General features: G+C 36.3%; 1 protein-coding gene across 29 annotated transcripts in view; it reads left to right on the top strand.

Annotated features, from left to right (window-relative positions):
- The window catches only part of TEX9 (testis expressed 9), a 201,717-nt gene that overhangs the window by 114,826 nt on the left and 71,093 nt on the right, over positions 1-15,798 (top strand). For 17 of the 29 annotated variants that reach the window (XM_081510219.1, XM_081510209.1, XM_081510221.1 and 14 more), the window contains one exon: positions 15,018-15,081. The exons of 3 other annotated variants lie outside the window; for them this stretch is intronic. Coding sequence is in view for 14 of the 26 variants with exons in the window: in XM_081510209.1 (XP_081366335.1) it covers positions 15,018-15,081 (64 nt within the window). In the remaining 12 variants the exon portion in view is untranslated. Of the gene's footprint in view, positions 1-1,930; positions 1,982-2,066; positions 2,177-15,017; positions 15,082-15,798 lie in introns of those variants that run through there. 9 more of the 29 variants (XM_081510211.1, XM_081510217.1, XM_081510218.1 and 6 more) reach the window with 3 other exon arrangements.

Below are 15,798 nucleotides of genomic sequence, written 5' to 3'. Positions count from 1 at the left end.
CCGACCCCATGGACAATAGCACGCCAGGCCTCCCTGTCCATCACCAACTCCCAGAGTTTACTCAAACTCACGTCCATTGAGTTGGTGATGCCATCCAACCATCTCATCCTCTGTCGTCCCCTTCTTTCGCCTTCAATCTTTCCCACCATCAGGGTCTTTTCAAATGAGACAGCTCTTCACATCAGGTGGCCAAAGTATTGGAGTTTCAGCTTCAACATCAGTCCCTCCAATGAACACCCAGGACTGATCTCCTTTAGGATGGACTGGTTGGATCTCCTTGCAGTCCCAGGGGACAATCAAGAGTCTTCTCCAACACCACAGTTCAAAAGCATCAATTCTTCTGTGCTCAGCTTTCTTTATAGTCCAACTCTCACATCCATACATAACCACTGGAAAAACCATAGCCTTGACTAGACGGACCTTTGTAGGCAAAGTAATGTCTCTGCTTTTGAATATGCTGTCTAGGTGGGTCATAACTTTTCTTCCAAGCAGTTAAGCGTCTTTTTATTTCATGGCTGGAGTCACCATCTGCTGTGATTTTGAAGTCCCCAAAAAATAAAGTCTGACACTATTTCCACTGTTTCCCCATCTATTTGCCATGAAGTGATGGGAGCAGATGCCACAATCTTAGTTTTCTGAATGTTGAGCTTTAAGCCAACTTTTTCACTCTCCTCTTTCACTTTCATCAAGAGGCTCTTTAGTTCTTCTTCACTTTCTGCCATAAGGGTGGTGTCATCTGCACATCTGAGGTTATTGATATTTCTCCCAGCAATCTTGATTCCAGCTTGTGTTTCTTCCAACCCAGCATTTCTCATGATGTACTCTGCATATGAGTTAAATAAGCAGGGTGACAATATACAGCCTTGATGTACTCCTTTTCCTATTTGGAACCAGTCTGTTGTTCCATGTCCAGTTCTAACTGTTGCTTCCTGACCTGCATACAGGTTTCTCAAGAGACAGGTCAGATGGTCTGGTATTCCCATCTCTTTCAGAATTTTCCACAGTTTATTGTGATCCACACAGTCAAAGGCTTTGGCATAGTCAATAAAGCAGAAATAGATGTTTTTCTGGAACTCTCTTACTTTTTCGATGATCCAACGGATGTTGGCAATTTGATATCTGGTTCCTCTGCCTTTTCTAAAACCAGCTTGAACATCTGGAAGTTCATGGTTCACATATTGTTGAAGCCTGGCTTGGAGAATTTTGAGCCTTACTTTACTAGCGTGTGAGATGAGTGCAATTGTGTGGTAGTTTGAGCATTCTTTGGCATTGCCTTTCTTAGGGATTGGAATGAAAACTGACCTTTTCCAGTCCTGTGGCCACTGCTGAGTTTTCCAAATTTGCTGGCATATTCAGTGCAGCACTTTCATAGCATCATCTTTTAGGATTTGAAATAGCTCAACTGGAATTCCGTCACCTCCACTATTCCATAATCTCCACTAGCTTTGTTCCGTAGTGATGCTTCCTAAGGCCCACTTGACTTCACATTCCAGGATGTCTGGCTCTAGGTGAGTGATCACACCATCGTGACTGTCTAGGTCGTGAAGATCTTTTTTGTACAGTTCTTCTGTGTATTCTTGCCACCTCTTCTTAATATCTTCTGCTTCTGTTAGGTCCCTACCATTTCTGTCCTTTATTGAGCCCATCTTTGCATGAAGCGTTCCCTTGGTATCTCTGATTTTCTTGAAGAGATCTCTAGTCTTTCCCATTCTATAAATCAGTCCACCACTTGGGCTTCTTCAGTTCTTCCAAGACTGCGGTTAGCGCTTACCGCAAGTCGGGTACAAAGAAGGCAGCGCACACTCTCCAGTTCTCAGCCCTGTCCTAAGCTCGAGCTGTTTTCTGCCAAGAATTGGGGCGTGGCCCGAATCGTGCTCTGAGCTGGAATTCCGCCAGGGTTGTGGTGACTCTCGCGGGAAAGTGCGTCGTTGCCTCGGTAACGGCGTCGCGGCCTCGAAAGATGGCCGGGAGAAGTTTTAAGGTTAGTTCAACTGGACTCTCCTTGGTAGTAGCTAGGTTTCGGCGTCCTGGGGACACCAGAATTCATTGAACTTTGGTTCTGAAAGTGTCTGCCTCTTTTACAGAGACCGGACGTTTCTGGGACTCCGCTTCTGCTACGCATTCAGCAACCTGCCACGCCTCGGCGGGACCTCCTCGCCAAGGAGGAAGAATATAAGTAAGAACTTAGGCGGTTTAGCTTTTTCTTCTTTCACCTAAATGAGGCTGCTTACAAGTACTTTTCCTGGTGACTGGATCTTTGAGAACGTTCATTGTTCAGCATTTTCTTCTCAGCCCATTTACTTGCCCTTCTTTATCTTTTCTCTTTAACTTGAGCTGTGTCCTCCTAGGTGTTGGAAGTGGGAGAAAATTTTATCCATATAAGTAAACCTGTTCGTCAGCAAGATGATATTGCTAGAAGTAGTTTGGATAGCGCAAATTGCCAGCGAATAGTTCAGTTTCTAGTTAAAGGAATTCCACTTAATTTCAAGTTTCTAGAGTTTATGTATGTAAGTTTCTTTTAGGTTTGGTTTGTAAACTCAAAGCATGTTTCTCAGGGCATTTGGAATTTTCATTCTTATCCACATTTGGTGGAGTTGAGAGTGTTGCCTTTCCTTACCTATTCTCAGTGTAATTACAGTTATCCTGACAACACGTGTTTTCACTCTTGGACCACTCCACTCTTCATCCCCCAGTTGTCATGCAGATGTCAGTAATCTTGTTAATTTGATCTTGTCTCTTCCTTGCCTAAAACTTTGCCATGGTTTCCAGTTGCACTTGAAAAGCTCTGTCACACTTGGCTCCTACCTCTTGTGTAATCTTGACCTCTTTCGTTTTTGTCTAACAGAGTGGCCTTTTTTGGCTTCCTATTACTCTTTTATTGTCTGATTAAATTTTCTTTGTTATTAGTGTAACTTGTTACAGTAAATTCATTTATTAGTTTACTTTGTGTCTGTTTTCTGTGCTGGACTGTGAGTTCCACGAGGTCAGAGACCATGTCTTTTATTTGCCCTCATGTATACCCTTACCAAAAAAATTATATTTTTAAAAAGTTTACTTTCTTTTTAATTAATTTAAAGTAATGTAATTTAAAACTTCAAAACATCCCAGCAATTCCTCAAATGGTTAAACATAGTTACCAAATGATCTGTACCTAAAATCAAAGCATATTTACAGTTAAAACTGAAGTGTACTGACTGTATTGAGATAAACTAGACATGTTAGCTTCCCATAGCATGTAAAAACATAAAAATCTACTGTTAGATAAAATGGGCCTATTATTCTAGTAACAGTGTACTTAATCAATGGATCTGTTGTTCATAAACAGTTCTGAGTCAGCTAAACCCAAAACGTTTGTTTTCATTACCATGCACCAGATAGCACTAAATACTTGTATTACGTTAATGCATTTGGTTATTTCAAAGTATATTTTCCACCTGGCCCTTCATTAAGGCTAATGTTTAGTTGCTAAGTTGTGTCTCTTTTGCAACCCCCATAGACTGTAGCCTTCCCAACTCCTCTGTCCATAGACTTTCCTAAACAAGAATACTGGAGTGGGTTGCCATTTCCTTCTCCAGGAAATCTTCCCAACCCAGGGATGGAATCTGTGTCTCCTACGTTGCAGACAGATTCTTTACCACCGAACCACCTGGGAAGCCTCTTGTTAAGGCTGTAGTCCTGCTCAAAGTCAAGTATCTATATTCTGTTTTAGCAGAAGTTTTGTAGTAAAGGTTCCCTGTTGTTACTTGTTCTATGTACTCTGAGGTGTGCAATACTGAGGCGTTTGAACAAAGTAGCTCCCAGGCACCACTTGAAGTTTGTGGATCACTCAGCACTATGCATAAAGGTGAAATGTCTGGCCATCTTTATAGGCAAGAATATGAGATCATAACACAGTATTTTGCCACATGTTTTCTTGGTGTTAAGCATATGGGGATTTTGTTTTAATTAACAGAACACAGCACTTTCCAGGGATCCCAATCTAGAATCTTTCACAATCAGCTCTTGTCAGATAGTTGGAGGAAATAATCAGTATATGAGATAGTAAACCGAGGAATATGCTGATCACTCAAATCAATAGGTATTCCAAACCATGTGCCTGTATCATAAAACAAGAAAGCTAAATAGTAAGATTATCTGGCATCAGTTTTAATTAATCTTGATAGCTTGCAGGACAAGCCTTCCCCCAAACTTCTTGCCACTAAATGCCAACTAAACTGGACATATAGATTAATTTGCAGAGAACTGATATGTTTATGTTATTGAATCTGCCCTTCCATGGATATGATATATCTCTCTTTTACATGGAGGGGTATTTGGTGTCCGTTAATAATATTTTCTCATATTACTACATAAAGTCTTAAATATTTTTTTTCTAGGTACTTTATAGTTTTGTTGTTATAATGAAAGGCTTTTTTTCTGCTACATCTTCTAATTGGTTGTATGTGTAGAAATGTTACTGCTTTTTGGATATTGATCCTACATCTACATTTGTCAAGAGTATCAGCACTGCTGAACTCTCTTTATTTTGCAGAGTCCTTTGAGGTTTTTGTAAAGATGGTTATATCATATGCAGTTGTGATAGTTTTGTTCCTTTACAATTTCTTCTGCATCTTTTTTCTTGATCTGATTAGAACCTCCAGTATGATATGGAATAGAAAAAGTGGTGGTAAGCATTATTATCTTAGTTATGATTTTCATTAGTCTGCATTTAATAATTTATCACTACGTTTGAGATTTGCTGTAGAATTTTTTTTTAACTTTTTATTTTATACTGGAGTATAGCTGATTAACAGTGTTGTGATAGTTTCAGGTGGACAGCAGTATCAGCCATATTGGCTTTGTGCTGTATGTGCTGTGCTCAGTTGCTCAGTTGTGTCCAACTCTTTGGGACCTCATGGACTGTGATCCATCAGGCTCCTCTGTCCATGGAATTTTCCAGGCAAGAATACTGGAGCAGTTTTTTGTTTTTTTTTTTTAAGTAACCTCCTTACTGTTCTCCTACTGTTCTCTACACTGTAACAGTGTAGGAGAATTCCCTTCTCTCTACACTCTCTCCAGTATTTGTTGTTTGTGGATGTTTTGATGATAGCCATTCTGACTAGTATGAGGTGATTTCTCATTGTAGTTTTGATTTGCATTTCTCTAATAACTAGTGATGTTGAACGTCTTTCCATGTGCTTATTAGCCATCTGTATGACCTACCATATGACTGCAATCCCACTCTTGTGCATATATCTGGAGAAAAACACCCGAAAGGATACACGTACCACAATGTTCATTACAGCACTGTTTATAATAGCCAAGACATGGAAGCAATCTAAATGTCCATCAACAGAGGAATGGTTGAAGATGTGGTACATATATACAGTGGAATATTACTTGGCCATTAAAAAGAATGAAATAATGCCATTTATGGCAAAATGGATGAGTGTCGTATTGAGTGAAGTAAGTCAGAGAAGGAGAAATATCGTATGACTTCCCTTATGTGTAGAATCTAAAAAAAAAATGATACAATGCACTTACTTACAAAACAGAAAGACTCACAGACTTAAAAATGAATTTATGGTTGCCAGGGGAAAGGGATAGTTTAAGGGAGTCTGGGAAGATCATGTACACACAGCTATATTTAAAATGGATAACCAGTGTGGAACTCTGCCCAGTGTTATGTGCCAGCCAGAATGGGAGGGGAATTTGAAGGAGAATGGATACATATATATATATGGCTGAGTCCCTTCACTGTTCACCTGAAACTACCACAACATTGTTAATTGACTATACTCTAATACAAATAAAAAGTTTAAAGTTTGAAAATAAATATAGAAAAAAGAAAAAAAAAGAATACTGGAGTGGGTTGCCATTTCCTACTGCAGAGGATCTTCCCAACCCCTAGATCGAACCCTTGTCTCTTGGGTCTCCTGCATTGTCAGGCAGATGCTTTGCTACTGTGCCACCTGGGAAGCCCCCAGCACACAATGTTGTGATAGTTTCGGGTGGACAGCAAAGGGACTCTGCCATTTGTGTACATGTATCCGTTCTCCCCCAAACTCCCCTTCCATCTAGAGTGCCACATGACATTGAATAGAGTTTCTTGTGCTGTACAGTAGATCCTTGTTGGTTATCCATGTTTTGAAAATTTTATTTTTTAATTGGTGAAAAATTGCTTTATAATTTTGCCTTGGTTTCTGCTCTTCAACAATGTGAATCAGTCATAATTATATATATATCAACCCTCCTTAGCCTTCCTCCTGTCCCCATACCCCACCCCTCTAGGTCATCACAGAGCACCAGGCTGGGCTCCCTATGTTATTTAGCAACTTCCTCACAAACTATTTTAGTGTATGATAGTGTATATATGTCAGTGCTATTTTCTCAATTTGTCCTACCCTAACCTTCCTCTGCTGTGTCCACAGTCCATTCTCTACTAGATTTATCAGTATTGTTGTTCTCAATTCCATGTATATGCATTAATATACCATTCTTGTTTTTCTCTTCCTGACTTACTTCACTCTGCATCAGGCTCCAGGTTCATGAACCTCACACAACTGTCTCAGATTCATTCCTTTTTATGGCTGAGTAATATTACATTGTATAAATGTACCACAACTTCCTAATCCATTTATCTGTTGATGGACATCTAGGTTGCTTCCATGCCCTGCCTATTGTAAATATTGCTGCAGTGAACATTGGAGTACATGTGTCTTTTAGAATTGTGGTTTTCTTTGGGTGTATATCCAATAGGGGGATTCCTGGGTCATAAGGTTTATTCCTAGTTTCTTAATCACCATACTGTTTTCAATAACTAGATTTATTCCTAGCTAGTTTTTAAGGAGTCTCCATACTGTTTGCCATAATAGCTGTATCAGTTTACATTCCCATCATGCTGTAGAGTTTTGGGTAAATATTTTTTTATCAGGCTTAAGGACACAGTTTCCATTAATTCTTTATTTTTTAGTCTAGGATGTGAAGTGAAGTGAAAGTCTCTCAGTCATGTCCTACTCTTTACGACCCCTTGGACTATACAGTCCATGGAATTCTCCAGGCCAGAATACTGGAGTGGGTAGTCTTTCCCTTCTGCAGAGGATCTTCCCGACCCAGGGATCCAACCCAGGTCTCTCGCATTGACAATATTATATCCTTAATTTGTATTTTGAATGAATGTTAAATTTTAACAAAGTTTCCCCCCTCCAATTTATGTAGGTGGTGAAAATTTTTTCACCCCTTCATTTAATGTTTTAACATACTGAACTACAAAGACAGGTTTACTGTTTTCTTTGAAAGTCCCCTGGATTAGATTGCTTTAATTTTATGTAGATTTTTTATTTCATCTATAAACAAAGTGAAATTGGTCCTACATTTTTTTCTAGTTCTTTGCCTTTCTGATTTTGATACCATTATTATCCTGACCTCATAAAATAAACTGAATACCTTTCCTTTTTTGTTTTATTCTGTTCTTGGAAACTTCTTGTAATCAGAGATCATCTGCCCTATGATTAAAACTGTGAAACTGAGTCTAGTGTGAGGTTTTTTTTTTAGTCTGTGAATTGTTTCTTTAATAATTATTGCTTCCAGAATAAATTTTGGTTATTTGCTAGTTTTCTAGAAAGCTGTCCACTTCATGTATGTATATTAACATACATTTATTCTAATTATGCTCTTATATTTTAAGTGTTGAGTATATCTGTAACTTAATACATATCTTCTTTTGGGACCTTTTCTGTCAGTCTTACTGGGAGGTGTATATGTTTTATTGGTCTTTTCAGAGAATTAACTTTTGGTTTTATTGCTAATCTGTGTGATTTAAAATTTTTTTCATTAGCCTTATCTTTATAGTTTCTTTTTCTTCTAATTGTGGATTTAGTTTTTCTTTTTTTAGTTTAGTTTTCTAATTTTTTAATACATTTAATTTTTGCATTTAAATTTAATACATTTAATATTTCTCTGCAACCATAGCTAATCTGTATTTCAAGATCTGTTTTGATGTTTCTATTCTTTCTTGATTATTTAGTTTTGAATATTTTATGATTTTCATAGTGTTTATTTTAGGAGTGTGTTTTTGTAATTCTCAAGCATTTGTTTGTTTGCTTGTTTTATTTTTGTTATTTTAAATTTTATTTTTAGTTGTACTATGGTCAGAGAATGTATGTATGATTGATTTTCAAAAGCGTTTTGAACTTAGTTGTGACCAGGTACATGTTGAGTTTTTGTAAATATTCAGTGTATTCTTTGATAGAAAGTGTATTTACTATTTGTTGACTAATAACTTAGATCAAGCTAATTACTTTTGCTATCCATAATAGCAGTATACTCATCACTTTTTTTCTCCAGTAGCTGTATTGGCTTCTGTTAGAGATGTACTAAAATCAGGTGTAATAATAACTTAAAAATTTCTCCTTTTAATTGTGTCCATTTTTGTTTGGGGGCTATATCATTTTAGTTAAAACCTCTTGAATAATTCCTTTCATTATTTGTAGTGTCTTTACATCTTTTTCATTCTTTTATTTTCAAACTTTGTATGTCATTTAGCTTTATTAAGAGCATTATCTTTTCTCTGATAATTTCTGCCTTCTAATAAGTGAATTTATGGTATTTTGTTTGTTGATTTCAAGTTGTTTTGGTCATCTTATTTTTTGTTTTCTATTTATGTCTTTTCTTTGGTTCTTTTCTGTCGTTTATTGGTTGAATGAGTTCTCATTATATCTTTATTTTCCCTTTATTGTTTTTGGAAAGACCTCAGAATAGTTTAACTTGGTTCCCCTTGTTTGCAAGTTAAATAATACTTATTTCCCCTTTGCTTTGAATACCCATACCTGTTATTTTCATATTCTGTACTAATTTAGATTTATCATCATTTTTTTGTCATTTCTTTGCATCATGATTCCTTTTTTTTCTAAGTTCGATTTCCTCTTTTCTGAAGCATAGAGCATTCATTACTTTTCTATGTGAAAATTGAGTCTTAAATTAACCAGTCTTACCTGAAAATTTTACCTTTGCATTTATTCTTCAAAGATAGGTTAGCTGGATATAGAACTTGAAATGGCTAGTCCCTGCATCCCACCTCCTGACAGTTCATTAAAAGTACCATTTGGTTGTCCAAAGGTACCATTTTAATCTAGAGATATTGATAAGCCATCTGCTGTCAGCTTCTAAGATAATCATGCTGGTAGACTATTTTTCTCTCTTCTTTTTAAATGTTTGGTTTGTAATTTAAAGAACATTCTCCTTGTCTTTGAAGGTATGCAGTTTTACCCAATGTGTACAGGTGTGGATTTGTTTTCTTGATTCTGCTTGGGATCCCTGTATTTATTCATTTCTGGAAAATGCTCAGCATTATTTCTTTTTATAAAAAGTAGTGTCTTTTGTTTTATGTCTCTTGCTGTATTCTTCAGGTTTCAAATAATTTTTGTTTTTGTTTTATTGAGGTATACTTGATTTACAATATTATACTAGTTTAGGTGTATAGCGTAGTGATTCATAACTTTTATAGATTTATTCCATTTAAAATTATTGTCAAATAACAGCTGTATTTCCTGTGTTGTACAATATATCTTTGTGCATGTGTGCTAAGTCATATCTGACTCTGTGTGACCCTAATGACTGTAGCCTGCTGGGGTCCTCTGTCCACGGGATTCTCCAGGCAAGAATACTGGAGTGGGTTGCTGTGCCCTCCTCTGGGGATCTTCCTCACCTAGGGATCGAACCCATGTCTCTTACGTTGTCTCTTGCATTGGCTGGTGGGTTCTTTACCACTAGCTCCTCCTGAGAAGCCCATATATCCTTGTATCTTATTTATTTTATACACGGTAGTTTGTTTATCTTAATCCTTTACCACTATCATACTCCTTTCATCTTCCCTCTTCCCTCTTCCCATTGGTAACCATTAGTTTGTGCTCTATGTATGTGGGTCTGTTTCTGTTCTCTTACATTCATTCATTTGCTTTATTTTTTAGATTTACACATAAGTGATAACACACAGTATTTGTCTTGCTCTGACGTGTTTCACTAACCAGAGTACCCTCGAGATCCATTCATGTTGTTGCAAATGGCAAAATTTCATGTTTTTCATAACTAAACAGTATATCATTGTGTGTATGTATGTATTTTTATGTCACATCTTCTTTATCCATTCATCTGTTGATGAACATGTAGGTTGCTTCCATATCTTGGCTCTTGTAAATGCTGCTATGAACATTGGGGTGCATATATTTTTTTCAAAGTAGTGTTTTCATTTTTGTTGGGTATATATCCAAGAGTGGAATTACTGGGTCATATGGTAGTTATATCTTCAATTTTTTGAGAAACTGCCATACTGTTTTCCACAGTGGCTGCATCAATTTACATTCCCGTTAACAGTGTAGGAGGGTTCCCTTTTCTCCACATTGTTGCCAACATTTGTTATTTGTGGTCTTTTTGATAATAGCCATTCTGACAGATATGAGATCATATTATAGTTTTGCTTTACATTTCTCTGATGATTAACAGTGTTGTGCTTTACATGTGTCCATTCACCATCTGTATTCTTCTTTGGGAAAATGCCTTTTCAGGTTTTCTTCCCATTGTTTAACCAGATTATTTGTTTTGTTTTTTTAGTATTGAGTAGTATTGAGTAGTATTAGCTATTTATATATTTTGAATATTAACCCCTTGTTAGTCATATCATTTGCAAATATTTTCTTCTCTTCAGTAGATGTCTTTTCAGTTTGTCAGTGGTTTTCTTTCCTTTTTTTTTCCTTTCAAGTTCAATTAGATCCTATACATGTATGTATGTATTTTATTTTCTTAGGAGACAGATCCAAAAAATATTGCTGTGATTTATGTCAAAGAATATTCTACCTATGTATTCTTCTCAGGTTTTATGGTTTGTGGTCTTACATTTAGGTCTTTAATCCATGTTAAGTTTATTTTTGTATATGGTGTGAAAAAAGTTCTTATTTTATTCTTTCAAATGTAGTAGCCAGTCTTCCCAGCATGACTTATTGAAAGACTGTCTTTTCTTCACTGTATATTTTTGCCTGCTTTGTCACAGTTACCCATGTAAGTGTAGATTTGTTTCTGGGCTTACCATTCTGCTCCATTGATTTATGTGTCTGTTTTTGTTCTGGTACCATACTGTTTCACCTGCTGTAGCTTTGTAGTATAATGATCTACGATCAAACCAAGAAGAATAATAACAACTCTACCAAACATTTAGAAAAGAGTTAATGCCTATCCTTCTATAACAATTCCAAAAAGTTGCAGAGTGAGGAACACTTCTGAACTCATTGAATGAGGCCAGCATCACCTTGATACTAAAACTATACAAACATATTATGAAAAAGAAAATTATAGGCCAATATTATTGATGAACATCAATGTAAAAATCCTCAATAAAATATTAGCAAACTGAATCCAGTAATATATTAAAAGGATCATACTCTGTGATCAAGTGAGAGTTATCCTGGGGTGCAGGGATGGTTCAATATCTGGTAATCTATCAGTGTGATACACACATTAACAAACAAGAAGAATAAAAATCATATGATCATCTGAATAGATCATATGATCAAATGCAAAAAAAGCATTTGACAAAACTCAACATCCATTTATGATAAAAACTCTCCTCTCTTCAATGTTTGTGTAGAAGGAATATATTTCAACATAATGAAGTCCATATATAAGCTCGTGGGCTTCCCAGGTAGCTCAAATGGTAAAGAATATGTCTGCAATACAGGAGACCCAGGTTCAATCCCTAGGTTGAGAAGATCCCCTGGAGAAAGGTGTGGCAGCCCACTCCACTATTCTTGCTTGGAGACTTCCATGGATGAGGATCCTGGCAGGCTACAGTCCATGGAGTTGCAAAGAGTTGAACACGACTGAGTGACTAACACACACGTATAAGCTCATAGCTAACATAGTACTTGGTGGTGAAAAGCTAAAAGCATTTCGTCTAAGTTCAGGAACAAGCATTTTCGTCTAAGATCAGGATGCTCACTCTTACCACTTTTATTCAGCATAGTATTGAAAGTCCTAGCCATGGCAATCAGAGAACCAAAAAAAGAAAAGGAATCTAACTGGAAAGGAAGAAGTAAAACTGTCATTGTTTGCTGACAGGACACTATACATAGAAGATCCTAATGAAGCCATCATAAAGCTAGTACAGCTCATCAGTGAATTCAGTAGAGTTGCAGAATACAGAATTAATACTCATTTCCCTGGTGGCTCAGTTGGTAAAAAGAATCCACCTGCAATGAAGGAGACTGCCTGCAATGCAGGAGACCCAGGTTTGATCCCTGAGTTGAGAAGATTGCCTGGAGAAGGGAATGGCAACCCACAATAGTATCCTTGCCTGGGAAATCCCATGGATAGAGGAACCTGGTGGGCACAGATATGTGGTCACCAGAGTCAGACATGACTTAGCAACTAAACCACCAACCACCACTGTACACTAAAAGCAATCTATCAGAAGTAGAAATTAAGGCAAGAATCCCATTTATAATTGCATCAAAATAATACTTAGGAATAAATCTAAGGAGATAAAAGATCTGTACTCAGAAAACTATAAGACACTGATGAAAGAAATTCAAGACAACACAAAGAGGGTGAAAGATATATTGTATTCATAGATTAGTAGAATAAATATTGTTAAAATGACCATAGTACTGAAGCTGGTCTATGGATTCATTGCAGTCCTATCAAAATACCAATGGTTTTTTGTTTTTTTTTTTAACAGAACTAGAACAAATAACTTTAAAAATTTGTATGGGTACTCAAAAGACCCCTAATAGCTAGGACAATCCAGAGAAAGAACAGAGCTGGATATATCACACTTCCTTAGATTATACTCAGCATATCTCTTTAAATTTTGTTATTTCCTCCTTTTCTGAGATTTTCTTCTGCAATGTCTATTAGGTTGCTGTAATCTATCTTTGTCTTATAGTCTGTCTTGAACAGATGTTACACTCTTTCTTGCGTTTTTATCTTTTTGTTTCTCTGTACCTTTTTGTTGGTAATTTTCTCATATCTGTCTTCTAATTCATTCATTCCCTCTTCATTGTATTGTTCAAACAACTTATCCATTGCATTTGAGTTTTACTTACATTGACTGTATTTTCATTTTGTGATTTCTGTTTGGTTGTTTTCCAAGTTCAGTCTTTTTTTGAATATCTGTTTACAATGCTTGGTTCTTGCGTAATGGTTTCTATTCTTTTTTTTCTTTCTTATTGAAAAGTGCTATTTAAAATTCTTTCTTAGGTTGTTTTATTATCTCCAGGTCTTTTGGTGCAAATTTTGTTTGTATCTGTTGATTGTCCATCCTGGAAACTTATTTCTTAATGCAGTTTATTATCTTTGTGAAGGCATCTTTAGTAGAATTTGCTTTCTGAGAGAGTTGCATGTGTTCTAGATGACTAAATATTCCTAAGGGTGGTTTTGCATTTCAGTTTATTAGCTTATCAGTTTTCACTGGTTCTAAGCCAACTTTCTATATTAAAGTTTTGGCCTAGTGTCCCTATACCATTTGAGTAAGATGAACTTGGAATACACTTCTGTGTGCTCTAATTACTCATAGGAGAATCTTTTCCACACATGGCTTTAGTTTCGTTTCCGTTCACCTAAGGTTATGGGCGGTGTTTTTGTAGTCTGTGGTTCACAGGTGTAGCCCTTTATGACTCCCTCATGTGCATTGGTTTCTAGCTGTTAAGCTGTTTTGGCTTCTGTTCCTGTTTACTGCTCTCACTTTGAGTTGCTGCTATATTTTTAGTGCCAGGGTGTTTTCCTTGCCTGAGTTTAAGTTTAGCAACATTTCCTTTATTACAGTTTATCCAGGATTTCTATGAGTTTTGAAGCAGAAGAGTAGTCTTTTGAGTTACCTCAGTCTACTATGTTGACCAGAAACCTCTCATGGTTCTTGTTAGGGAAATGTGGAAAATCAGGTAAAGGCATCTTGAATACAGCTTTAAGACTGCATTAGATATTATTTCTTTTGATTAACTCATCCTAGGGCATAAAAATACTTCTTGAAACATCAGACTGTTTTAAGAAGGGATATGATACTGCTTTTTTTTTTCTTTCTGGGAGTGGGGGTCATCACTGATGTTACTTCTGAATTACATACCTAAAAAACACAAGATATCTCATTTTAAAAATTGCTTTGCATATTTTCTTCATAAAACTTCAGAAGAGCCTACATCATCTAGAAATGTGACCTATGAATAGAACTGAGAAGTTATATGCTTTTGAAGATGTTTATTATAACGTTAACCTTTAAAACTGAGAAGAGAACTTGAACTAACAAGGGGAACGGTTTAGTACACTACGTTAAATTCAACTCTTCAGCGTATTTTATAGCCATTTAAGGTATTAATTTTAAAACTTATATACAGGTAAATATATTCCATCTGTATTGTTATGGGGGAGCAGTACAATATTGTGTATATGCTTACAGATGAAGATTAGAAGGGAATACTAAAAATCATGATGGTGGTAGGATTATGGGCAATTTTTCCTTTCAAAACAGTTTCCTTCAGTGGCATTGGTATTCTTACAGTCTTAATGGGATCAAATAGTATTCCTGTTCTTTGCTAGATTCCAAATAGATGGAAGAAAGAGAAATGGCAGGTGTAGGTCAAAGGAATTGCCTGTATTTCTGATGAAGCTTATACTGAAATATATAACTGAGTGAGCTCCCTCAGGATCCCAAGAACATGAAGAGTGAAACTGAGTTGAACCCACCCAGTTTATTCTTTCCAAATAAATCATTCTACTTGAAGTAAGGGCAATGTTAGTTGCACTTGTAATGAAATATTTTTACTAATATATGGAGAGGCTAATATTTACACCATTTGAATTTCCACCACAAAGAAGAAGGAATCATGGGGATTTGGAAATAAAGTTTCTAATAGTTATGTTAATTTTTAAGTAAAAATGTCATGTGTATGTTTTGGCATTTGTTGACTTAAGTGTAGTTATTGAAATTCAGTTTCTTTAGATTTGCATTACAGTCTTCAGCATATCACAGCTATTAAATTATTTTCTGCTTTTAGACGTTTAAATGCAGAATTAGAGGCAAAAACAGCTGATCTGGTTCGACAAGCTGAGGAAGTAATAGTAAGTAAATGTACAATTATTAGTATTTCCATGTCAGTGCTAGTTTTTTAGCTTTTTAATTTGATGTATAGCTTACATACAAAAAAGTGCCCAAAGCATAAATTTTCAGTTCAGTGAATTATTATAAATTGAAAATCAATATATGCATGCTGCTGCTGCTGCTAAGTTGCTTTGTCGTGTCCGACTCTGTGTGACCCCAGACGGCAGCCCACCAGGCTCCTCTGTCCCCGGGATTCTCCAGGCAAGAATACTTGAGTGGGCTGCCATTTCCTTCTCCCAATGCATGAAAGTGAAAAGTGAAAGTGAAGTCGCTCAGTCATGTCCGACTCTTTGCGACCCCATGGATTGCAGCCTACCAGGCTCCTCCATCCATGGGATTTTCCAGGCAAGAGTACCGGAGTGGGTCGCCATTGCCTTCTCCAGTATATATGCTTAGGTATGTGTATATATATGCATGTATATGTTTTTGAGAAGCACATATTTTCTAAAAGCTACTGAAAAAGTGTTTTCCATTTTGATATTCCAATCATCTAATTGATAGCTACATTAATATTTAATAATATTTCCTACTGTTTTAAGATTAATGTTTGTGAGTAGCTGTATTGAATTAGTACTAGTAATTCAGTAAGGATACGGTTTCTGGACAGAAGTTGAATAAAGGATAATGATTATCACTAATGCTCAGATGGTAATCTGTTTCTTAAACTCTGCAGTTAG

This window comes from Giraffa tippelskirchi, chromosome 7 (genome assembly GCF_054371585.1).
Source record: "Giraffa tippelskirchi isolate mGirTip1 chromosome 7, T2T-mGirTip1v1.2.pri, whole genome shotgun sequence".
NCBI classification, from domain to species: domain Eukaryota; kingdom Metazoa; phylum Chordata; class Mammalia; order Artiodactyla; family Giraffidae; genus Giraffa; species Giraffa tippelskirchi.
The sequence above is the reverse complement of the archived record's forward strand: the minus strand, read 5'-3'. Positions and strand labels throughout refer to the sequence as shown.